This window comes from Bos taurus, chromosome 1 (assembly GCF_002263795.3).
Source record: "Bos taurus isolate L1 Dominette 01449 registration number 42190680 breed Hereford chromosome 1, ARS-UCD2.0, whole genome shotgun sequence".
Classification (NCBI taxonomy): domain Eukaryota; kingdom Metazoa; phylum Chordata; class Mammalia; order Artiodactyla; family Bovidae; genus Bos; species Bos taurus.
Genome location: NC_037328.1, coordinates 130,816,817 through 130,841,246, shown reverse-complemented (window position 1 = coordinate 130,841,246; position 24,430 = coordinate 130,816,817). Strand labels below are relative to the sequence as shown.

Below are 24,430 nucleotides of genomic sequence, written 5' to 3'. Positions count from 1 at the left end.
ACACTATAGTTTCAGGGACTTCATCTGCGCTCATGGTTTCAGCTCCCGTCACAGAAGAGGTTGCTTTGGAATATGCATATCCAGGTAGACTTGTTCCCTGTTTCACAGGTTGTCACTTCAGTGGCTAATGGGACTTCATTTGAGGGCTCTCTGACAAGTACAGTTTTAATGCTGAAAACTAAACTTAGCCCACTCTTCAAATTCATATTAACTGTCTTATTCTCATCAGTCTCCTTATTACCAGCTGTTATGTTCTGATTCACAGAGTATAAAACCTTGGAATTCTCTTTGGCCTGGGTTTCTTGACACCCAACCCAGTACTCTTTTTGCTCTGACATGTTGCCTATATTCAGAATTTCATCTTTCATATGTCTTGGATCCTTCATTTCAAAAAGTTCCTGGAGGGCAATAACCACATATTATATTAAGTCTCTAGTTTACAAGAGATTTTTAAACCAGAAGTTGATTTATGAATTATTTGGAATTTGCCTTTTTTTTTTCCCTTCAGACATGTTGTTATAGCTTCAGGTTAAGCTAGGGTAATCTATAATATGTCCAGAAAGGAGAAAAAGGAGCAAAATAGCTCCTGGCCATCTGGGGCTGCTGGTCTTGGGTACATCTCTCCCCTCCGCCCCCGAGAACCTCCTGCATGGTTTGGCCAGCCATATCAGCAGTACCAGAGAACTGTGAATGCAGTAGGTGGTTTGTGCCAGTAAAGTTAACAAAACCCGCTGTTTATTTCATGCATAATAGAGGAGTAGCTTTAAGTCTTTCTCAAAGTACTTGTCACAGTATAGTTGTTAGCAGTCATTTTGTTATTAAAGTACACGGAAAGCAACTTGATAGCCAGAAGGGTATTCTCGAAAATAATAACCAAGCTCATAGATACAGAGAACAGATTGGTGGTTCCAGAGGTGGGGGTGGGGGTGGGAGAAATGGGTGAACTGTTTTGTTTTTGTAGTTTAAATAAATTGAACTAAATAAATGAAAATTTAAAAATTATAATAGTAGGTTTTGTATTTATTTGAGAAGTCTTAAGACATGAAGATGCCATGTCAGAAAGTGGTCATATTTCTCATTGAGGAGTATGTATAGGAGTGACAATTAACTTTTCTCTTGACAGACAGAATTATAGGTGATTAACAGGAATTATAAAAATAATGTGGCTTATCCTTAAGGATTTTCTGCAGATTCTGTTTATACTTGAAAATTATTAGAATTACTATTAAAATATAATTTAATAAAGCAAATGTAGACGTGATTCTTGAAACTTCTTTAATCCTTCCAGAATATGGCATTTCAGGCTGAACAAAAAATAAAAGCAGATATTTTGCGAAGCTTGAGTACTGAACAGCTCTTCCGGTTATTATCAGATTCAGATTTGAATGTGCTGATGAAGACATTGGGACTTCTTAGAAACCTACTCTCTACTCGCCCTGTAAGTAAAATCACCCGAGTTTCCAGATTAACTAGCCTGGCATATACATTACAGAGCACTGCCCTGCCTCTCTGCTCCCATCAACATCTGCCCAGAAGTTATGATCCAAGGCATGCCCCTTGCCAAAGAAGCCAGGAGTTGATATTTAGACCTGGCACCTTCCTAGATGTTCTGGAGCTGCTTCACCATGTGGCCTCCACTCCTGCATGCCTGTCCTGTCTCCCCCTCTTGGTCCTACATGCTAGATGGGAGCCTGCCTTTGTTGCTTTATTCTGACTTGGTTTGCCAGCCAGAATGGGTTTTCTCATCTGCCTAAATCTCTTATCTCTGGGGCCTGAGCTTCTGTCCCTTGGTAGACTCCTCAGTGCCATCTCCTTGCCCACATTGACTGGACTGACCTCTAGAGGTGTCAGCCTGGAGAGCAGTGGGCATATGTCAGAGCAGGAGAGGCTGAGCCTTGTTGTGGGGTCTTTCTTGCTGTTCTCTAATGTTCCCCAAACAGCAGGGTCAGTGGCCTTCAGGCAGATAAACATGGGTGGTTCCCTTCTGTGTGCATCACTTTTGTTCTGAGTCCTTTCTGTACATTTGTGCCCCAAAAGCGTATTAGTAAATCTACACCATATTTTCCAGGTCCCTGGCTTCTCCTCCTCCCCAATCCACTTTTTAGCTTCCTTACTATTTAGTATCTTTGGGCTCAAGAATCCTCAGTGATTGCAGTTCTATATTCTGTCAGGCCAAGTGTCTGCTATCTTCATCTTGAAGTCATCAACAGCAAAAAATTGAAGGCAAAATATAGCTTCACAACATAATACAGGCACACCTTGGAGATACTGCTGGTTTTGGTTTCCAGACCACTGCAATAAAACAAGTCACAAGAATTTTTTTGATTTCCCAGTGCATGTAAAAGTTATATTTACACTGTGCTATAGTCTGTTAAGCATTATGTCTTAAGAAGAAAATGTATTGTTAACATGCCCTAATTAAAAAATAATGCTGTTGGAAAAATGGCACCAATAGACTTGCTCCACACGGTTACCACAAACCTTCAATTTTTTTTTTATTAAAAAAAAAAACAAAACAATATATCGTCAGCATGCAATAAATTGACTTGAATTTGAGCAAACTCTGGGAGATAATGGAGGACAGAGAAGCCTGGACTGCTGCAGTCCATGAGGTTGCAAAGAGTTGGACACAACGACTGAACAGCAACAACATACTTGTAAACAGGGTTCTGTGGCCTCTGGTCCTATACTCATGGTGTTCTCTATGAAGCAATTGTGTACTGCCCTGTAATGTTTAACTTTTGGAAGCCTTCTGTTCTTTCCTATTGTCTTTTTCTTTGTTCTCCAGATGATAATTGTGGATTTCCCATTGTTTTGCAGCACATAGATAAAATAATGAGCACTCACGGAAAGCAAATTATGCAAGCCGTCACTCTTATTTTGGAAGGGGAGCATAACATTGAAGTCAAAGAGCAGGTATGTGTTCCCCCTTGTTTTTTTGAGGAATATCTTTTGAGTGTGAGTACCAAGAGGAATAGTAGTTAGGAACCTCCTGAGTCACTCTGTTGCAAAAGACGGTGCTGAGTTCAGAAGTGCTGTAGACACAGGAAGGGTCTGAAGGAAAAGACCCTCCACCATCCCTGAAACTCTTTGCAAGAATTCTTCCTCCTGGAATGGAAGAAGACACGAGCAGAGTCTATAGTTTTACCCTGTGTCATGCACTATATACAGTGTCTGTCACTATGGGGATGGACGCCTCTGACCATCTTAGAGTGAATCCTTTTCCCAGGATTCACATTTCTAGCCCTCTGTATCACTATGCTCTGAACCAAATTCCTGCAACTTCCTAATGAAAACCCCCTTATGCTGAAGACATCTTTTATTTCTTTACTCTCATACATCCTTCTTCCTTATTTCTATCTCATACCCCTTCTTTCTGTTGTGTTTCAATAGGGCAAGTTTAGGATAGACATAAAAGTACAGAGGCTGTATGTTCATTAGGGAACAGTTTGGGAATTACTTTTCTCTAGTTCCTGGGGTTTATTACAAGAATTTTAACATAGTATATACGACATTTTGTCGTAAAAGAAAAAGTCACCTGCACACATATTTTTAACTCAAGATCTGAGATAATGGTAATGTTCAACTTGCCGACTTAAATGTTGGCTCTGTGGGTGTGTTCATTTCACAGTTCATTGAGCTGTACACTTACATGTATGGAAGAAACTTGCCCAAGATCATCTGTGGAGAGTTGGGCCCACTTCCTTACCCTCTGTGTTCCTGAGTTAAAGCAATTCATCAGGCTTCAGAAGAGCAGTCCAGGAGGCAAGAGTAGTAGGACTGGGGAGCTCTGTTGGAATTTGTGAGCAAAGAAGGTGATAGATTTGACAAAGTGATTTTAGACAGACATTTTAGGTGATTCTTATTGAAATTCAGTAACGAACAACTATGTTTTGTGATGAACAAAATTTGAACACAGAAAAACTATGATTTTGTAGGCATCACTGAAGTTAGGGTAAATGAGATTCATTTCTAGAACACAATAAAGACACAGTGGTCAAAATAAGCTATTCTACATGGAGAGCATAGAAATTTGTCTGTGAAGAAGCTCACCTAGATGGAATTCCACTAACTTGAAAAGTGAAGCAAGGTAGAAAGGTGAGGCAAGATTCGGATGGGGGCAAAAGAAAAGACCAACAACAATAAGGTGTTTTGGTAGAATCCAATGATACCTACTCACACAGGTTTGGGTAATGGGAAGTGTGGGTGACTATGGGGAGGCTTAAACTGTCTGCTTTTTAGCTAGATGTTTAATTCTTCTCAAAAGAATCAAAGATACATTCTCTTTTTATATTTTATTGAGGTATATGAATATATAATAAGGTACATATATTTAAAGCATACAGTGTGATAAGTTGACATATGTATATGCCATGAAACAATCACTGTGATCAAGATAGTGAACATATCTGACCTTAAAACAGGAACACAAGAAGTGTTCCATTCTAACCTCTCCTATTGAGCATCATACTAAAACTGCATTATCCATTTCAGGGGTTTAGCACACTTGTTTCTACAAAGGGCAAGGTAAATATTTTAAGTTGGCAGGCTATACAGTCTCTGTAGCAACTTCTTAACTGCGATGTTGTAACCTGAATTCAGGTATAAACATTATGCAAGCAAGTAGATGTGGCTGTCTTCCAGTAAAACTTTATTTACCAAAACAGGTATTGGGTTGCTTTGGATTCAGCCTACAGGCCATAATTTGCCGATTACTACTCTGTATCATTGATTTCCAGTTGTTCACATGAAAGCTTGGATGTGTGTATGTGTTGCTTTTATCTCTGCTCCCTAGCTCATGTGTTAAATAGGCTTGGCCCAAGAACTAACTTAGTCTCTTTAAGATTTGGTTTCTTGTCTCCATCAGAATACTCACAGTAGGAGTGTGTGGGCTTGAGAGCAGAACTGTAGCTCACTCTGCCATGCTGGACAAGTCTGAGGATGCATGGGTGTATTCTTACCTGCAAGAAGGGGAATCACTTACCTATCTTGCTGGCCTAGTCTGTTCTGAGGGCTGTTTCCTGAAATCCTCCCTTCTATCCCTTGTCCTAGTAGGTAAGAGAGAGGTAGTTCTTCCCTAGGTGAGTCTAAATTCTTGTCCATAGTTAAGAGTCCAATCCTGTTTTTCCTCTTTGCTGTCTCCTCAGTCCTGAAAAATTCAAGGGTGTTGTGCCTGTCAACACTTCTGACAGACACACCATGTACCAGATTTCAGGTCACTGAAATCTGACATCTTCCTCAGGTCATCTCTCTCCCACTTGTGGGGCATATCAGGGTCTCCTCATTATGATCTAAGCACCCTGGAATAATAGTCCCCCAATGCCTTGGATCATAAATGGTCTATTTTCTGTTTCCTGTATCCTAGGGACAACCTCAGTACTCACTCCTTAACAGTCTAATCACTGTGGTGTTGTTAACCCAGGAAAAATAAGACCATATACCCTTTAAGATATTTGAGGGTTTGGGCCATAGGAAGAAAACATCCTCTTCAATTAGCTATAACCTGTAAGCTTAACAAACTGAAGTCTAGCAAAGAAAAAGGTTAAAATTGGAGAAAATGTTTTTGAATTCAGATCCCATCCCCGCCTCTGGTCCCTTTTCTTTGAGAGATTCCTCACTGTGCTCGTGGACTTGGTGCCACTTCCTCCAAGAAACCTTCCCTGGCCCTTCCCTGCCCTTGTGTTGTCACACGGATGGACTTGGTGCTTTCTCAGTTCTGCTTTCACCTCAGTTGCACCACAGTGAAATGTAACTGTGTGTTTGCCTTTGGAGTTAGGGAGTTTGTCCTGTTCCTCTCTCAGCCTGTTGCCCAGTGGAGTGGGCGGAGTTCAGGCACATTACAGGTGCTCGGCCAGTGTTTGTGGAATTGCTGGGGCTGGCACTGGCTCAATATCCCTGCCACAGGCCCTTCACCTTTACCTTAATCCCTGCTACCTGCTGGTTTGGCTGTGAGGATGTAACAGCTGACAAGAGTAGGCTCTTCTTCCAGTACCAAGGTGGGCACCGTCCTCAAGAGTGCCAGCTGGCACAGGCTCCCTCCACCCTGCACATTAGGCCAACCTGGACCAGCTCCTGCACACATTTTTCTTCCCTTTCTGTTCCTCTGGTAGGGTTCCAAAAAGTCAAGAGGTCCTCATCTCATGAGGCTAATGGACAGGGTCAGGTCTCTATCTAGAAGGTCATGGGCTTGGAAACAAGTAGCATCTAGAAGGAGGAGTAGGAGGAGTTATAGCACCTACAAAGCTTCTACTCAAGAGACTACTGCTTTGAAGAAACCTTGTGGGTTAGTAGTAAGAGTGCCTTTTAAAAATGAGAATTTCAAGAAAATAATAATAAATTACATTTTCCCTTTGATTTATGTGATAACATGACCATGGCTGCCTTTGCCTAGCAGTGATGGTTTATGCCTAGAAAGAAGCCTCTGAAGCATTTGGGTTTTCGTCTACCTAAGGCAGACTTTTTTAGGTGTGGTTACTTTTCTGGGCAGTGACGTTAGGGGATAAGAAATCAGGGCATTCAGAGGGGAACATGTGAGAATCAGGAACATGTACTGCAGGTGGGAAATTGCCCAGGTTCTTGAAAGAGCTTGAGTCTGGGGACTTCAGAACTTTCCTGACCTCCTCCCGCCCTTTGTTCTTTTCCAGACACTGTGCATCTTAGCCAACATAGCAGATGGGACAACAGCAAAAGAACTTATTATGACCAATGATGACATCCTGCAGAAAATCAAGTATTATATGGTAGGCCTTTGTCCCTTGCATGACTCTACCCTAGCTGCACATTAGAAGGCGAGGACAGGTAGCGCTGCTAGCTTGAAATAAATTGTGCAGAAATTAAACAAAGGATACAGTCCTCTGTAACCAATCCCAGAAATCCTCTTCCATCCTGAAAACTGAAACACCACCAAGCCCTTGAGGCTTGTACCACTGGGCAGTGTCCCCACTCATCACCCCATTTTTCACCCTGTCACCTGATTGCAGCCTTCTTACACAGTGAAGAACTTGGGCCCTTGGCCTTCTCTCAGCGCCCCTAATCCTGTCTTCCCTCTCAAAGTTTCAATCCTGTGCAGATGAACCCTCTAGTCTCTGGTACCTCTGGCTCTTATTCTTTGACCAGTTTGTTTTCAATCATAATCTGCTACCTACCTGTAGACACCTCAGCTATGTACTGCCAAAGCCTTACTGGGATCTTGTCAACACCAGAAACTGCCCCTTGCCAAAATCTGGAAGTTAGACATGCTTCCTCTCTTCATTCTGTCAGTGTCTCCTGCTGCTGCTGCTGCTAAGTCGCTTCAGTCGTGTCTGACTCTGTGCGACCCCATAGACGGTAGCCCATCAGGCTCCCCCGTCCCTGGGATTCTCCAGGCAAGAACACTGGAGTGGGTTGCCATTTCCTTCTCCAATGCATGAAAGTGGAAAGTGAAAGTGAAGTCACTCAGTCGTGTCCGACTCTTAGCGACCCCGTGGACTGCAGCCTACCAGGCTCCTCTGTCCATGGGATTTTCCAGGCAAGAGTACTGGAATGGGGTGCTGTTGCCTTCTCCGCAGTGTCTCCTAGGGAAACCCTAACTGTGGATGAACCTGTCTTCTCTTTGTCTGCATGGTGGAGTTAACAACTATAGAGAAAGGCACAAAACCAGACGGACTGGTTTCTTGTTAAATGCACACCCACGTGTGCACTCAGCACTGCTTAGTGTCCCCTCTGCTTCTCCAGCATGCTGGCACCTCCATCCTCCACAAGAACAGGCTCTTACCTTCTCATTGTTTAGACCTCACCTTCTCTTTCCCTCATCACTCCTAGGGGCGACCTCACCTTTTTTTTTATGAGGGAAATAGAAGCCAAAGTCTTCAGTGGTTGCCTATTACACCTTGAATAAAATCCATCCTCCCCCCACCTTTTGCTGCCTGTGAAGTCCTGCATGACCTGGCTCATCTGTGCCCCCAGCTCCTTTCTTTCCCCTCATACCTTTGTTCACTAGTGTGGCCTCCTTTTGTTCTTCAGAGAGGCCGTGCAAGTTCTTTCCTGCCTCAGGACCATCACACATGCCCGCCCTTTTGCCTGGAGCACTCTGCTCTCCATTCCTTCATGGGGTTCCTTCTCGCCTGTTGGATCTTAGCTCAGCTGACACTTCCTTCTGGACTCTTGTCTGCGCAGGTTATTCTTTGTTACTGCATCCTATTCCCTTCTTCAGAGCACTTAGCTCAATTATCACCCCTTATAGTTGTTTGTTAGTGAACCTACTGAGCATAAGCTTCACGAGGGCAATGATTGTGTCAGTTCTGTGTATAATTGTATATCTATCACCTGTAGAGTGCCTAGCCTTTAAGTATATGCTTGGTGTTTGATGAATAGAAAAGTACAACTTCAACCAGGAACTCCACTACCTTTCCAATACCAGATCCATGTAGGATCGCCATAATCTTTTAAAGGTTTCTCTGGACTTCCCACGCCCATCGAGGACACCTGTCTCTCTGCTGCTGTTCAGAGCCAGACTTCTCCAGAGCATCTTCTGAATGTGCTCCCTCCTTCCTCACCTCTAAATTCACTCCCAAGCCCACTTCATCTGGCCTCTGCCCCCATTGCTCAACTCAAATTGTTCTGGTTAACGCCACCATTGATTCCATGATGCCAAGTCCAAGGGCTGGTTTTCTTTCCTCATCTTACCTCATTCACAGCAGATTTCAACTCAGCTGGCTGTTTCCTCCTCCTGGAAACATTTTTTTCCCCTGGCTTCCATGACATTATGCCTCCCTTCTTAGCCCTGGACCCTCTTCTCTTTTCTTCCTTGTATGGTCCTGAGATTGATGGTTCAGTGCCTCTGTTGCATAGCGGAGGGAGCTTGCAAAGACTGTTGTTTGGCCCCTTTTCTCACGAGATTCTGATTTAATAGTTCTGGGGTGTAGCCTGGGCATCAGTGTTTTTTTTAACCAACTCCCAGGTGGTTCTTATGTTTGACCAGAGTTGAGAACCATTGGTTTAGGGAACCTTATCCACTCCCATGGCTTTGACTGTCATCTCTGTTCTTTGTTTGGTTTCTGGGCTCCAGTTCAGTAGTCAGTTCTGATAGATTAGTCATTATAGTTTTTACACTGTCATTATAGTATTACAGTCATTATAGTATTTACATTGATACCAAGCAATGCAAAACACAACATGGCCTTCAAAAGCCTTGACAAGAAGCTACTCCGATGGTGTCTACAGTTTTACAAATGCCGGTTCTTTCTTCATGAGGGGAGCAAGATCCAAGGGCCACATGGAGGGTATACCTCCAGCCTAGACCTCTCGTCAGAGCTCAGGACTCACATATCCTCCTGCCTCCTCCGCATCTCCATGTGGCTGTCTGAAGCCTCTTGACATTGATGCTTAAAAATCAGTTCTTAAGTATCTCCCCTAAACCTGAATTTCCCTCTCCTGACCGTTTCTATCTCGGTACAGTGGCACTGCCATCTACCCTGTTGCTCACCTCTAGGAGTCAATTTTGATTTCTCCAGCTCCTTCACCTCATTAATCCGGTTTGTCATAGGTCCTGTTAGCCTTCCCCAAGACCGATCTGTATGCTGTTGACTTTTTTCTGTCACCACAACCCTCACCCTTCAGGCCACAGCTACTCGTGCCCTGTGGACCATGATAGCCTCCTAGACACCTCTGCACTGTCATTCCAATCCCTTCAGCCTGGATGATCTTCTAAAAATGTAAATCAGATGTTGTCCCTCCACTGCTTAAATCCTTCAGGGCTTCCTGTCAACTCAGTGAAATCCATCCTTACTCTGGCCTACAGGGGCCCACAGTTAGCCATGCCTGCTTCTCCACATTTTACTCTGCTTTTCCTTCTCAATATGCACAGCTTTACAATTTCTTCTTACCGCAAACCCTTTCAGGAACTTTTCCTTCTTCTTGGTGCCTCTTGATCTTTGTATACCTGGCACCTTCCTATTTTTTATTCTTCCTCTGCATAAGTATTGCCTCCTTTAAAGAGATCTTTTCTGTACGTTTCACTTAAAATTAGTGAAAACTTCACCCTTCAGTTTTCTCTATCAAGCAATTTGTTTTCTCAAAAAAAAATTCATTGAGTGAATGCTGGATGTAAATACTTAGTGTTGCAATATAAATAAGTTTGTTTATTCAACAAATACTCATTCATGGCCTGATGCTGGGAGTAGATGGTGCATTTTATTCTGTTTTGTCTTAGTGGAGCCCAAACTGGACAGCTCTGTAAAAGCCTTGGCAGGTAGGAGGGAAAAAGAATCACCAGCCGTAGAATTCTAATGAAGGAAACCATATCCTTTATCTCTGCTTAGTTCAGATACAGTTTTACGTGGCAAGAAGAGTCTGTCCCAGCCTTCAAGAAACTGTTGAGCATATATTATGTCATGGTATTTCCCAGATATGCATGAGTTATTTAAGTGTACTGAGAACTTTATTTTTTTAATTGACCAATTGAAAAATCACCTGTATGAATTTCCCTGGCGGTCCAGTGGTTACCAGTGGTTAGGACTCCATGTGTTCAATGCAGGTTGCAGATCTGACCTCCGGTCAGGGAACTAACATCCCACATACCACATGGTGCAGCCAAAAACATCATCTGTAAAGATGTTTAGGGTCCTCTTTCATTTAAGAAAAAGCACTCTATCTGGATAAATAATAACAAGCAAAAATGGTTGTACTTTCAGTACATTATTAAGAGAAATAAATGAGACTGCGTTTAGAAGAATAAGGAGACTCCTTAATAATAGTAGAGACTCAGTCAAATTTTTTATGCTGTTCCTAAAGAAGCAAGCAATTTGAATCAGATAATCAGTAGCCAAAGGGATAAATATTAAGTGCACATCCATCCAGTTTATTGGCCCTGAACACTTCCTTATGTAGACAGAGAATAGTCAAAAGCATAGACTTGTCCTAAGCCAGTGTTCCTGTGTGTATGGGTTGAGTTTTGCAGACTGCACCTGTGGCCCTTGAGGTGTTTTGCTTGGCCAGCCCGAGGGTCTCTAAAATTTGAGTATGGAGTCCTGGCAGCCTTCACTCCCCAGTGTACCAGATTTCCCACCACTCTCTGTTGTCTTTAGCCCAACCTGTTCACCCATTAGCACTAACTTTGTACCCCTTGAGACATTTGGATTTGAGGCCCCTGCTTCAGACTTTTAGGCTATTGGAATTGTCTGTGGTATGTTACAAAAAATTACCTCAAATGAGAGTACCTCCTTTTTTTTTTTCTGTTTCTGCATCAAATAGGGTCATTCACATGTCAAATTGCAGCTTGCCGCAATGTTTTGTATATCAAACCTCGTATGGAATGAAGAGGAAGGTAAGAGATTGGTGAGATTTGTTCTAAAAAAAAATTATGGAGAAGAAGGTGTCAAACAGGAATGGCATCAACTGCCTCAAAATCCTGGGTAGAGGCACCACTCATTGGGCCCCAAGCACCCAACAAAGTCTCCTAGGTATGAATGAGAATCTGCTGGCCTAGCTAACATGGAGTCCCCACCTTGGAGTCAGCACTGTTCCGGAGTACTGAGCGTGGGGATTGGAGGAGACCCTAGAGAAGTGACAGCCCTTGCCCTTGAGAGCTGAGGAGGAGGATGGTGAGATGCACTTGAAGAAGATGAGAGGTGAGGGTGGGCGGGAGGGCTGACCTTTCACTGTGTGCAGGGGGAGCACACGGAAGGACCACAGGCAGGTAAGCTCGGGGGAGAAGAGGGTGGCTGGTGAGAAGGGAGAACTGCACCGTGCCTGGTGAGGCGGTGAGTGTGAGCAGGCCTCTATAGCGCTCCACCTTGACTGTGCATTCGCATCAGCCAGTTAAGTCAGAATCCCTGGGGTGGGCTCCAGGCATAAGTGGTTTTTTAAATTCCCCATGTGATTCCAGTAAACAGCCAAGGTAGTGAGGAGTGCAGTGGGCCTCAGTGTTGGATTGGCTGCATGAGCACCACCTGAGGGACTTTGTAAAATGCAGATTTCTGCGCACCACCCCTGGAGATTCTGGTTCACTGAGTCTCAAGGAGGTCAGTGCATGAGTGAGTCACTGTGGGCGCCTCAGTGAGGAGAGAATCTGGAGGAATTACACTTTGCAGTGGGTCCAGAACAAAGCAGAAAGAGGAGGAGCTGGGTTCAATGCATGGGCCAAGAGACCACTTGCCGGCCTAGGTGCCAGGGAAACAAGCTGCCCTCAAGGAGGTCCTAATCTAGTTGGAAGATGGGACAAAGCAATGTGGAGTTGGAGGTGCCATGGTCTGAGAGGCAGCAGGAAGTGCTGGGAAATCAGAGGAGAGTGGGTGGGAATAGAGGGGGTGGGAAACGAGACTGGTTTGGAGTAGGAAGAACCTGGCTAAGTCTGTCCAGAAAAAAAATGATGAAAATGAGGCCTGATGGCAGGACCTTGTGCCCAGCTGAAGACTCTGGCCTTGACCCTGTGGTCTGTGGAGAAACTGATCCAGCAGCAGAACCCAGGGAGCAGGGTCCAAGAGGCCAAGAGACCAGTTAGAACACTGTTAGAGAATCCCAGCACAAGGAGATTGGGTTACACTGGGGGAGCTGGTTTGGGGGGGATGGAGGGGGCAAGAACACTGGTAAGGCTCCAGACTGTTGGCTGTACATTAAAGAGAGCAATGGCCTGGGTAATATTCCCAGTAACCTGCTAGCTTTCATCTCTCAGGCTCACAAGAACGCCAGGATAAATTACGAGACATGGGCATCGTAGATATTCTACACAAACTGAGTCAGTCACCAGATTCAAATCTTTGTGACAAGTGAGTATCAAAGTTAAAGGTCCTTGCTTTGGGGTGTTGAATTCTTTGTTAAAAGAGTTTAAATTGCTTAGTAAGCCACAGGGTCAAACTCAAAAGTCTTTTAGATTCTTGGCTTCCCTTTTTAGTAATCTGTGAGCCAACTGTGTGACATCTGAGTCAGAGATAAACCAATAATTGGCAGATTATTACAGATTTTCATCTCACTGTGAATGAATGTGAGCCTGGACCACCATCATGGGAATCTAGAAAGGATCCTGAGGCCATTCCCTTTCAGTCTCTTGATCTTTAGAATAGAAAAGCATGTGGCCTTTTGGAGAGCAGAAATGAGGGCCAATTATAAAAGCATTCATTAGCTCAGAACCTCACTAAGTGCCTGCCTTGTGCCAGCCCAGCCTGGCTGCTGGGGCTGCAGCTGTGACCAGGAGGGAGTCCCTGTCCTTAGTGAGCTCACCATTTACTAGAGGAGGCGAGAGTACAGTCTGAGACCCCTCTAACCTCTGGATAGCCAAGAATGTTTTTTCTGGCTGTGAACACTTATAATACAGCCTCCACGTTCCAGCTCACTTTCATCCTGCAGACTCTTGGGCAGGTCTCAGAGTGCTCCGTGGTCTGGCCCTGCCTTCCTCATGCCCCCCTGCCCCCATGCCTCCTCTGTGCTGCAGCCACACCTGCCCTCTTATAGGATCACACCTTCGTGTGTTTACACATTCTGTTCCACCAGATTTGCCATCCCAGGCCTCTCTCCTCTGACTTCCCATTCATTCAACAAGTACTTTTTTTTTTTTAATACTGACCTCTTCCAAGCATTGCTTCAGGCATCAAAGATATAAGGGTGAATAAAATTGATGAAGTCCTTGCCCTCGTGGAACTAACGTTCTAGTACAGAAGACAGACGATAAGCAAGTGAATATGTAATGTGATCACAGATAGTGAGAGGTACTGAAGGTATAACCAAGATGAAGGGATGGAAAGTAAGAAAGTTTCTTGTCATATAGATTAGTCAGTAAAAGCTTCTCTGAAGATGTGACATTATTTGATCTAAGACCTCGGTGAAATGAGAGGGTCTGCCTAGCAGATGTTTAGAAGAATAGTATTCCAGACAGAGGGGACAGGAGGTTCAAGGTCCTGAGGCAGGAGTGAGCTCGAGCATTCAAGAAACAGCAAGAAGACCAGTGGAATGCGGAAAAATAAATGGGCGGGAGAGTGAGAAGAAGTAGACGCAGGGAGGCAGTAAGAGCCTTGTAGCCTGTAGCATGAACTTTGGCTTTTATGCAGTTTAATAGGAGGTCATTGGAGGGTTTTGAATGGAAGAGATAGTATCTGATGTGAATTTTTAGAAGCTGGTTCTGGTGGCTCCGTGGAGAATGGTTCGCAGTAGGGCAGGAATGGAAGCGGGGAGACCAGTCAAGGCTGTTGCAGTTGTGTTAGGTGAGAAGGGAGGGAGGTAGTGGTGGGAGTATTGAGAAGTGGTTGGATTCAAGATTTAATATAAAGGCAGAGCCAACAGATTTGCTCATGGATTCGATGTAGGATATTAAAGAGAGGAAAGGAAAATGCCTAGAGTTTTAGCCTGAGCAACTGAAGAGAGGTCTACCAAGATGGTCATTTGCCAAGATGCCAAGAAAAAGAGAAGAGAAGGATAATCAAGTCTTGGAGAATCAAGAGTTGTCATTTGGTGTGCCAGCTTTTGGATGCTATTAGCCGTCCAAGGGACTCAGAGGAGAGGGGCTGAAGATATGAATTGGGATAGTATATCAACCATGGAGCTGCCTGGAGTCACCTAGGGAGAATAAACAAGAGGAGAGAAGACAGAAGGGCTAAGGACTATGGACTGGGATACCCCACCTCCACCCCAGCATTTAGAAGAGAATGAAAAATGTCCAGCAAAAGGTCAGAAAGAACAACCACTGGGAGACGCAGAGACCTGGGCAATAGGTGTCCTAAAAGCAAAGGCAGAGAACGCTTGGACAGTGACCATCCGTCCTTCAAATCAGGTTATCACCTCTGTGGAAGTCTTGCCAGATCCATTCTCCACCCTGGCCCCCAGACTTTGCTATGGACCCCTCTGTGCTCCCATAGCACCCAGAGGACACACCACACTGTGTCATGGCTGTCAGATTGCTTATCTGCTCCAGGGAAGGAACTTGTTTAACAGCTCCTCGAGTAAATGGCTGGGCCAGATAGAGCACACAGAGCTGGGCTCCTGCCTTCCTGAAGCTTGCTATCCAGTGGGTTAAAGAAAACAGATCCCCAAGCTGCTGCTCAGATGAGTGTGCCATCGAAGGCACATTGAAGTCAGGGCGGCGCATGCTGAAGGCGGGATTTGAGCTCCACCTTGAGAGCAGGAACCTCCGCCTCCACAGCAGCAGTAACAGACTCTGTCAGCCCATCTCTTCTGGCCAAGAGCCAGGCTGTTCCCAGGGTTTTTTCTTGTGTTTGTTCAGAAATTAAAATAGTTCTGCTTAAAACCCTCTCTGGAACGACCTGAAAAGAGACCTCACCAGCATGAAGTGAGGTAGGTTTAAGTTCTGGCCTAACATTACTTGGAGAAGGAAATGGCAACCCACTCCAGTATTCTTGCCTGGAGAATCCCAGGGACGGGGGAGTCTGGTGGGCTGCCATCTCTGGGGTCACACAGAATCGGACAAGACTGAAGTGACTTAGCAGTAGCAGCAGCAGCAGTATTGTTTCCCAAAACCTGCATGGCACATATGTTTTCAGCATTTCTTAAACCCCATGAAAAGAATCAAGGTCCAAGCTACTCTACCTCAGTCCATTTAAGGAAAGGTGACCTTGCCTTAAAGCCATCCATTGGAAAGACTCCTGAGATAGTAATAGGTAGCAGAAAGATCACGGGGGCACAGTCTCTGAGGTCCAATATAGCCAAACCCTTAGAAAGATCCGCAAGGAGTCTGACTTGGCAGTTTTAAAGAGTAATGCAGAATTTTGATCAAGACCCTCAGGTAGACATTCCCACCATGGCACAGTCTGTGACCTAACAGCAACATCTCTAAGTTTCTTTCTGTATTCAAGGCTGTGTGACCTTTTGACTTTCAGACACTTAACAGATGTGGAGTTATTGCCAACTAGACCTCTCCACCCCAGGCTCAGAGGGCCTCGGGTTTGTGAAGTTATGGCCAATGAGAGGTAGCCTATGGCATTATTCAGAAACTGTTTCCTAGGAAAACGACCTCATAGAACCCAACTCGCTCATAACTTGGAACGGTTTTTATGGAGCTTTCTGTTCTAATGGATTGGACTGCTTGCAACGATCATCTTTATAGAGTCTTAAATAATTGCAGGAGTATCCCTGAGCTGATTCCTTTTAAGACTATAGATTGTATCCATTACACCACCAAAGAAACTGTGCTTGAGTCCAGCTTTTTGCATGCCCTGTCTGCTTTGGTATATAGCTAATAGTAACAGAAAATTTTAGCCTTTTCTTCTCATAACTTAGAAGGGGAAAGAGACCATTGCTAAAACTTGACTTCCACAGTTGCAGCTTTCACCAAGCGCATGATGGGAGAGTAAAGGAGGCCTTCTCAGTCCCAGGTCAAAGGAAGGCACTTCTTTGGGACAGGTTAAGGCATGGCCTACATTGCACACACAGTTTCCTCTTCAACTAGCTACCTTCCCCAGTCACCATAACAACCCACATCAGTCAGTGTCATCAGGCATGATGTGAAGGACAGGATAAAATCATAACCTACCTCCCACAGTTTTGAGCCATGCAACAGACTCATCCCATGAGCTCTTGGCCCCTCCCATGCACTTTCTAATCAGCACCTACTCACCCCTGCCTAGGTCAGGTTTGACAGAGGAGAACTATAGAATGTCCGTGAGTTGCAGCAGCTGTAAGGACAAGAGCAGGACTACAGGAAGGGGATGTAGCCAGCATGAGTTTGCAGTGTGTGCTGACCACAGATCTTTGTCCCTTATATAGTAGGCACTCCGCTGGGCTCACCCCAGTTCCCTTGGGGGAACCTATTTTTTTACTTTCCCAGCTGCCATCTTTGAGCCTTGATTACACTTCTGAGATGATGGCTAACAGGAACTCTGTGATTCCAGGGCAAAGACGGCGCTGCAGCAGTACCTGGCATGATGAGAACACCCTGGGCACCTGCGGGCATCCCACATCCTTGATAAAGGAAGTACAGGAACTAGCCTCATTTGATTCCTTCTATTTGCACAAGTCACCTTGGACTGCAGGGAGCTGTTTTGCAAAAGCAATTTGGTAGGCTTAGATCTCAAATTCATCTTGAGAACATTTTTTTGAGGTAGTAATTTCCTCAGAGGACTATTGTGTTTTGTTTTGTTTCTTTCTGAGCTACCTGGACTCTTTATTAGAACAATCAATTATTTTCCTTTGGACCTACAGTTTTTTGCATATGCTGCAGCCACTTTGTGAGTGAGAATGGATGTATGTCTGCACACACACGGATGTGTGTGTGTTTGTGTATGTGTGTGGATGAAGGTCAGAATGAATGAATATGTGTGTGTGAGGGATACCTCAGAGTTTTCTTTTCTTATTTTGTGTGAAAATCTCTTTTCTACAGATTTTCCAGGGTTTAAGCATTGCTTGCTGTATTAAAAAAAAAAAAAATTTACTGAATTATATACAGTTTGAATGAAATGTTATTTTAAAAACAAAACAATTGTTAAGTGTTCCATAAAGGTTATGTTGAACTTTGGTCAGATGAATATTTGTAAGTAAAAAAATATATGCATTTCTGAACCTCAACTTACATAGATTTTCTTTATAAAAAAAAACAAAAAACAAAAAAAAGAAAAAAAAAAGAAAAGGTTGGCTATAGTTGGCCTGAGTAACAGGCATGATATATGGTGCTGTGCAAAATAGTAAGCTAGCATCTTACTGCCGTCAATATCAGCAGGTACAGAGCCTCTTTTCAGACTAATTCAATAAGCTCTCAGGCTTCCAAGTCAGATGGACAGGTTGGAGTGGAGTGAGGCGACAAATACAGACATCAAAGGGAAATGTAACTACTGATAGTGGAAACCCAGCCACGACTGGTGGACTCCGCTCGGCAGGAACTGGGCACCAGGAGCCTCCCAGCTGCCCTAAACCCTGTCACTGGTGTAGCAATAGATGGCAGGATTTAGATCCAGTCATGGAAACTTGTGCTCCAGCGAAAGTAGGTCACCACTTCCTGGAAACGAAGTCCAATCACCTTGTGCTTCCTGAAACAGCATATATCACTGTGAAACTAAAGAATGTCCTACAGATGCATCTGTAGGAAGAAGCAGAGAACAGAATAGTTTAGAAAGCTGTTTTTCTCTTGGCTGTACTCAGCAAATTCTATATACTTGTCACTCAGGACTGCTCTTCAGTGTGCTTTCGTAAAGTGAGATGGAAATTTTAGTAAATGATGTGGCTAAGATCTTTTCCTGCATGAAGCCCAAAGCACTGAAGTTTGAGAGAAGGGAAGGGGGTCCCCTTGGGAGGACCGAAGATGACAGCTTTTTCCAGTCAGGACTGCTTTGCCCTTTGGCAGCCCTTAGCTTGGTACCTGCTCCAACTTCTGGGTCAGCTTCAAGGTGAACTCAACATGATTACTCCTGACTGTTTGAAGGTACAACCAACCTTCCTTTTCCCTTGGCTATAAGAAGTTCAGAGGCATCGTGGCCAGGAAGCAGGGTCTATGCTCAGAAGCTTGCCCTGAGTTTGTGCACCCGATGGGCTCCCAAACCTGCCTGCCATTCCTGACGGAGCTGCCGGTGGTGCAGCCACTCCATCACCAACCTGCTCCTTCCTTGGAAGATTTAAATATGTTTGATTGCAAATGAATGTTTTTAAAATGTATTTAATGCCTTTTTTTTTTTTCTGTTCTCAACATGACCACCCAAGATTCAAACACAGAGATTTCCAAGTTGTATTTTTTCTTTCAGAACATTAATGATTTTAAAATCTGTCCCAACAGGGACTTGGGTTTTGTGCAACCATCAGAGTGCTAATGTGCAGAAGCCAGTTTAAAGAAAATGGAGTGTTCTGGGGGTAAAAGCCTTATTTAGGCCCACTCACTGACATTTCTAGTACTGAGAAAATATCCTTGGTTGGCATTTGTAACACAAAACACTATAGAGTTGGTATTTTTAAGTACCAGGTAAATATAAATAAACCAGTAACGAATTGCTGAGACAATCTTGAACCCAGATAGCATTAGAAAGCTGAAAGCCCAATGAAATGACACTTTGACACTTAAACTCTGTGGATAAATCTTGCCTGTGGCTATAAACAGATGGTCAGAGGAAAAGTGCTTTATGATAATTAACTTTTCTGATTTGAATGAAGGAAAATGTATTTATTAAAACAAAGCTGTTTGCTGCTTTATGCAGATGCAGTGTTCTGTCTGCAAGGAAGTGGGGGGAATGGAACGTGGGCTTGTGTCTCCACCCAAGTTCTTAACTAAGCTTCTCGCTCTCTCTAATACTGCATTCTGTTTCTCCTTTTGTGCCCTGATTGTAACCCAAAATTTATGAACTAGAAAAGAATGTCCGATTTAATAAGTTGCATTTTTTTTCCTTAAGCACTTTATGCAGAACAATACATGTTCTTCTGGTAGTGTTTGGATAATGATTTTTAACACATGCTAATAAAAGCCAAGAAAAAAGCATGCAACTTCTAAAAAGGAGTCTGTTTTCCAAATATCTAGAACAGTAGGAAACATTAGAAGATGATGTGGACTGACTTTCAAAACCCGGGATTCTTGATGATTTAGAGGCTGGGAAGTGACTGCATTTCAGAGACAGAGCTAGTACCCTAGGATAACTGTGGCTTCCAGGAGCCTCTGCAGCTGTCTGCAGCCCCCTTTCCCACTGACAGGTGCACACTCCCAGGGCTCCCCCTCCGTCCTCTCCTCTTCTCTTTCTGTGTGCCACTCCCCCGCCAGCACCCGCTGGACTCAAGCCCGGAGCTTAGCAGATGACCTGTATTTCCAGCGCGCCACCTTCTTCCCCTCCTCCCCCATGTCTGAAACGTAGGGACACGCCACCTGTCTCTTGGCCTCACTAGAATCTGAGGGAAAGCCAAGGATGCCTGCCCTAGAGCGTGAGGGGAAGATGGTGAGGTGGTTGGTGGGGGAGGCGATTCCCCTGCCACAGGAGGAGCTTGGAGGCGAGGCTTGGAAAAGCAGGGACTGACCACTGATCCTGCTGGAGAGCTGACAGAGAAGTCCCAGGACCTTGCCACCTGTGGTGGGGCTAGTGCTGCCCTGGACCTGCCCCTGGCACTGACCTCCCTGGGTGCTGGGCAGGAGGCATGTGTCCATTCCCAGCCTGAGGAGGGTTTTGGTCCTGACCTGGCTTCAGGGCAAGCTGAGGGAGCCATGCTATGGCCCCCCAAGTGCCTTCCTCCCTCTGTCCCTTCAGCTCCCAGCCTTGGCCTTGGCTCTGCTGGACGGTCAACCCCCTGGCTGAGTGGAGGGCCTGAGACAGTCAGGCCACCTCCTTGACTTAGTGGGACTAGGCCTGCCCTCCACCCTCTCGGGTGCTCACACCTGGGAGAAGCCGTAAGGCCTAAAACGGTGCCCATCCCACAGGCCCAGGGTGTCTACCAAGGAGTTCCCTCCTCTGTTGGTGAGCAGACATTTCCATCACTTTCAGGAGCTTCTCTTCCTCTCTCTTCACCCCACCCTCATTCCTTCTGCCAGGAACCTTCTGGACTCTGAGAAAAGAAGCACCCTTGCAATAGAAGGAAGGGGTGTGTCACCACACCTCCTACCCCAGCCATGTCACCTATGTCCTCCTGCTTTCCCCATCCCAGCCCTGCCATCCCAGCCACATCCTGGGAAAGCTGAAAGGTCATCACAAACACCTACACACACAGGTCAGTCCCTCCACCTGCTCTTCTCTCCCCTGCTTTCAGAGGCCTTGGTCACTCCATTTCTCACCTAACCTCTCTCCAGGAATGGAAGCTTGGCATCCCAGCTTCTGGGGAGACCAGATAGCTGTGAACTGGATGTACCCCCAAGCAACTCATTCAAAGCCAAACAACACCCATGGTGTGGAAGACCAAGTGTGGGGCTCTGGAGCCAGCTCAGAGGTGAGCCCAGACTGACAGAGCCACCCCATCTTGAGACCACTCACAAAGGTCAGAACACAGCCCCTTGGTGGGCTCTGTATCTGGGGAGGAGGGGGGGTTGTCCTGCCTTGGTGGAGTCAACTTTCCTGACAAGAGTCTGTCAGGGAGGGCTCCACTGAGTGTTCTCACGGGGCCTGTGCTGATGGTGCTGAGTACAACGGGCAGGCAACTTTCCATCCAGAGGTGACCCAAGGTCGTGGGAAATACCAAGACTCTATGCGTGTACATCACCAGATGGTCAATATCGAAATCAGATTGATTATATTCTTTGCAGCCAAAGATGGAGAAGCTCTATATAGTCAGCAAAAACAAGACTGGGAGCTGACTGTGCCTCAGATCATGAACTCCTTATTGCCAAATGCAGACTTAAGTTGAAGAAAGTAGGGAAAACTACCAGACCATTCAGGTATGACCTAAATCAAATCCCTTACGATTGTACAGTGGAAGTGATAAATAGATTCAAGGCATTAGATCTGATAGAGTGCCTAAAGAACTATGGATGGAGGTTTGTGACATTGTACAGGAGGCAGTGATCAAGACCATCCCCAAGAAAAAGAAATGTAAAAAGGCAAAATGGTTGTCTGAGGAGGCCTTACATATAGCTGAGAAAAGAAGAGAAGCTAAAGGCAAAGGAGAAAAGGAAAGATATTCCCATCTGAATGCAGAGTTCCAAAGAATAGCAAGGAGAGATAAGAAAGCCTTCCTCAGCAATCAATGCAAAGAAATAGAGGAAAACAATAGAATAGGAAAGACTAGAGAGCTTTTCAAGAAAATTAGAGATACAAAGGGAACATTTCATGTAAAGATGGGCACAATAAAGGACAGAAATGATATGGACCTAACAGAAGCAGAAGATATTAAGAAGAGGTGGCAAGAATACACAGAACTATACAAAAAAGAACTTCATGACCCAGATAACTATGATGGTGTGCTCACCTAGAGCCAGACATCCTGAAATGTGAAGTCAAGTGGGCCTTATGAAACATCACTATGAACAAAGCTAGTGAAGGTGATGGAGTTCCAGTTGAGCTCTTTCAAATCCTGAAAGATGATGCTGTGAAAGTGCTGCACTCAATATGCCAGCAAATTTGGGAAACTCAGCAGTGGCCACAGGACTGGAAAAGGTCAGTTTTCGTTCCAGTCCCAAAGAAAGACAAGGCCAAAGAATGTTCAAACTACTGCAAAATTGCACTCATCTCACACGCTAGTAAAGTAATGCTCAAAATTCTCCAAGCCAGGCTTCAACAGTATGTGAACCAAGAACTTCCAGAAGTTCAAGCTGGATTTAGAAAATGCAGAGAAACCAGAGATCAAATTGCCAACATCCATTGGATCATCGAAAAAGCAAGAGAGTTCCAGAAAAACATCTGCTTTACTGATTATGCCAAAATCTTTCACTGTGTGAATCACAACAAACTGTGGAAAATTCTTCAAGAGATGGGAATACCAGACCACCTTACCTGCCTCCTGAGAAATCTGTATGCAGGTCAAGAAGCAACAGTCAGAACTGGACATGGAACAGCAGACTGGTTCCAAATTGGGAAAGAAGTACATCAAGGCTGTATATTATCACCCATGCAAAATGCTGGGCTGGATGAAGCACAAGCTGGAATCAAGATTGCTGGGAGAAATAGATACTCAGATGACACCACCTTTATAGAAGAAAGCAAAGAAAACTAAAGAGCCTCTTGATGAAAGTGAAAGAGGAGAGTGAAAAAGTTGGTTTAAAGCTCAACATTCAGAAAACAAAGATCATGGCATCTGGTCCCATCACTTCATGGCAAATAGATGGAGAAACAGGAAACAATGGCAGACTTTATTTTGGGGGGGCTCCAAAATCACTGCAGATGGTGACTGCAGCCATGAAATTAAAAGACACTTGCTCATTGGAAGAAAAGCTATGATCAACCTAGACAGCATATTATAAAGCAGAGATGTTACTTTGCCAACAAAGGTCCATCTTGTCAAAGCTATGGTTTTTCCAGTAGTCATGTATGGATGTGAGAGTTGGACTATAAAGAAAGCTGAGTACTGAAGAATTGATGCTTTTGAACTCTGATGTTGGAGAAAACTCTGGAGAGTCTCTCGAACTGCAGTGAGATCCAACCAGTCTATCCTAAAGGAAATCAGTCCTGAATATTCATTGGAAGAACTGATGTTGAAGTTGAAACTCCAATACTTTGGCCACCTGATGCGAAGAACTGACTCACTAGAAGAGACCCTGATGCTAGGAAAGATTGAAGGTGGGAGGAGGAGATGACAGAGGATGAGATGGTTGGATGGCATCACTGACTCAATGGACATGAGTTTGACTAAACTCTGGGAGTTGGTGATGGACAATGAGGCCTGGCATGCTGCAGTCCACGGGGTCACAAAGAGTCGGACACGACTGAGCAGCTGAACTGAATTCAACCCAGTGTCACAGGCCTTGATCCCAACCTTCTACAGCCTGACTCTTCCTTGTGTCCCTGGCCCCAGCCCCGAAGGGCTCATGTTACAGACTGGAGGACAGAGTAGTGTGCCCAAAAAAGACAGTTTGTGGACACAAACTGTCCATTTAGAGAGTTTCTTCAGGTCATAAGCACAGAGTCACCTCATGAGAAAACCAGCCATCTGCCTCATGGTGTAGAAGAACACAGCCTTTTCCCAAGTCAGAGAGGAAAGAGTACGCCCAGGCTCAGTGTATTTACAATAAAGCAAAGAACAAACCGGTAAGAAGGGGTAGCTGGCGTGTTACTACTCACAGGAGTAGTGACAGTTACTGAACAGCTCCTGCGACCCATGAAGGAACAACTAAACCAGGCAATTAAGTGAAAGCTGGTGCCACCATGAGGAGCTCTCAGGTTTTAAAATTAGGCTTGGTGATTCCCTGGTGGCCCTATGGATTTGGAGCTTTCACTGCTGGGGTTTGATCCCTGGTTGGGGAGCCAAGATCCTACAAGCCCATGGTACAGCCAAACAAAAATTTTTTTAAATACAATTCAGCTTTAGCCAAAATCAGAAACCCGAGAAATGAGGAGAGAGGGGCATTAAGAAAATTAGTTGAACCCTGGTTCCAAATGTAACCCCCACGCACTGTTTTCTGAATGTGTTCTGATTCATGGAGAACCACAGATGGTGAATCAGCTTATTCCAGGACTGCCCGTTGTAGCCAGGGCGCATGGCCTGAATTAAAGCTGATTTATATCTGCCCCCATAAGCCCTGAAGTGTCACGTCCAGTCCTGTTGCACTGATTTCAAGTTCACTGTTACCAAGTTAAGCTCTAACATTGTTTCATCCATGGGACTTCCCTGGTGGTCCAGGCTAAGACTTCACTCCCAATGCAGGGCGCCTGGATTCAATCCCTGCTTAGGGAACTAGATCCCGTGTGCTGCAACTAAGAACTGCAGTTAAAGATGCTGCGTGGCACAGTGAAGACTGAAGCTCCCAGGTGCTGCAAAGAAGACCCGGCACAGCAAATAAGTATTTTTAAAAAAATTTTGTCTAAAAAATAAAATCATTTCATCCATAATGTAGATTTAATCCTAGGGAGACACTGTCCTCTAGCTCAGTAAGTATCCCCTGAGATGACATCGTGTCACAGCAGAG

General features: G+C 44.7%; 1 protein-coding gene and 1 long non-coding RNA gene across 8 annotated transcripts in view; one reads left to right on the top strand and one right to left on the bottom strand.

The window, feature by feature from the left end:
* Positions 1-19,375, top strand: part of ARMC8 (armadillo repeat containing 8) — a 109,134-nt gene extending 89,759 nt beyond the window's left edge. For 4 of the 5 annotated variants that reach the window (XM_005201885.5, XM_024991103.2, XM_024991095.2 and 1 more), the window contains 6 exons: positions 1,289-1,438; positions 2,821-2,916; positions 6,645-6,740; positions 11,230-11,302; positions 12,650-12,743; positions 16,812-19,375. In XM_005201885.5, the coding sequence (XP_005201942.1) occupies positions 1,289-1,438; positions 2,821-2,916; positions 6,645-6,740; positions 11,230-11,302; positions 12,650-12,743; positions 16,812-16,845 (543 nt within the window). In that variant the 3' untranslated portion in view covers positions 16,846-19,375. The remainder of the gene's footprint in view (positions 1-1,288; positions 1,439-2,820; positions 2,917-6,644; positions 6,741-11,229; positions 11,303-12,649; positions 12,744-16,811) is intronic. The other variant, NM_001046458.2, reaches the window with a different exon arrangement.
* LOC132345897 (uncharacterized) lies at positions 1,353-6,027 on the bottom strand. 3 transcript variants are annotated; one of them, XR_009495468.1, is made up of 3 exons: positions 4,985-6,027; positions 3,653-3,790; positions 1,353-2,292 (listed from the first exon to the last, which is right to left on the bottom strand). It is a non-coding gene; the product is annotated as an uncharacterized lncRNA (long non-coding RNA). The 3 variants fall into 3 exon arrangements; XR_009495466.1 differs by lacking the exon at positions 1,353-2,292 and adding an exon at positions 2,910-3,108; XR_009495467.1 differs by lacking the exon at positions 1,353-2,292 and adding an exon at positions 2,910-3,108 and having other exon boundaries at positions 3,710-3,790.
* Positions 19,376-24,430: the final 5,055 nt, after the last annotated feature.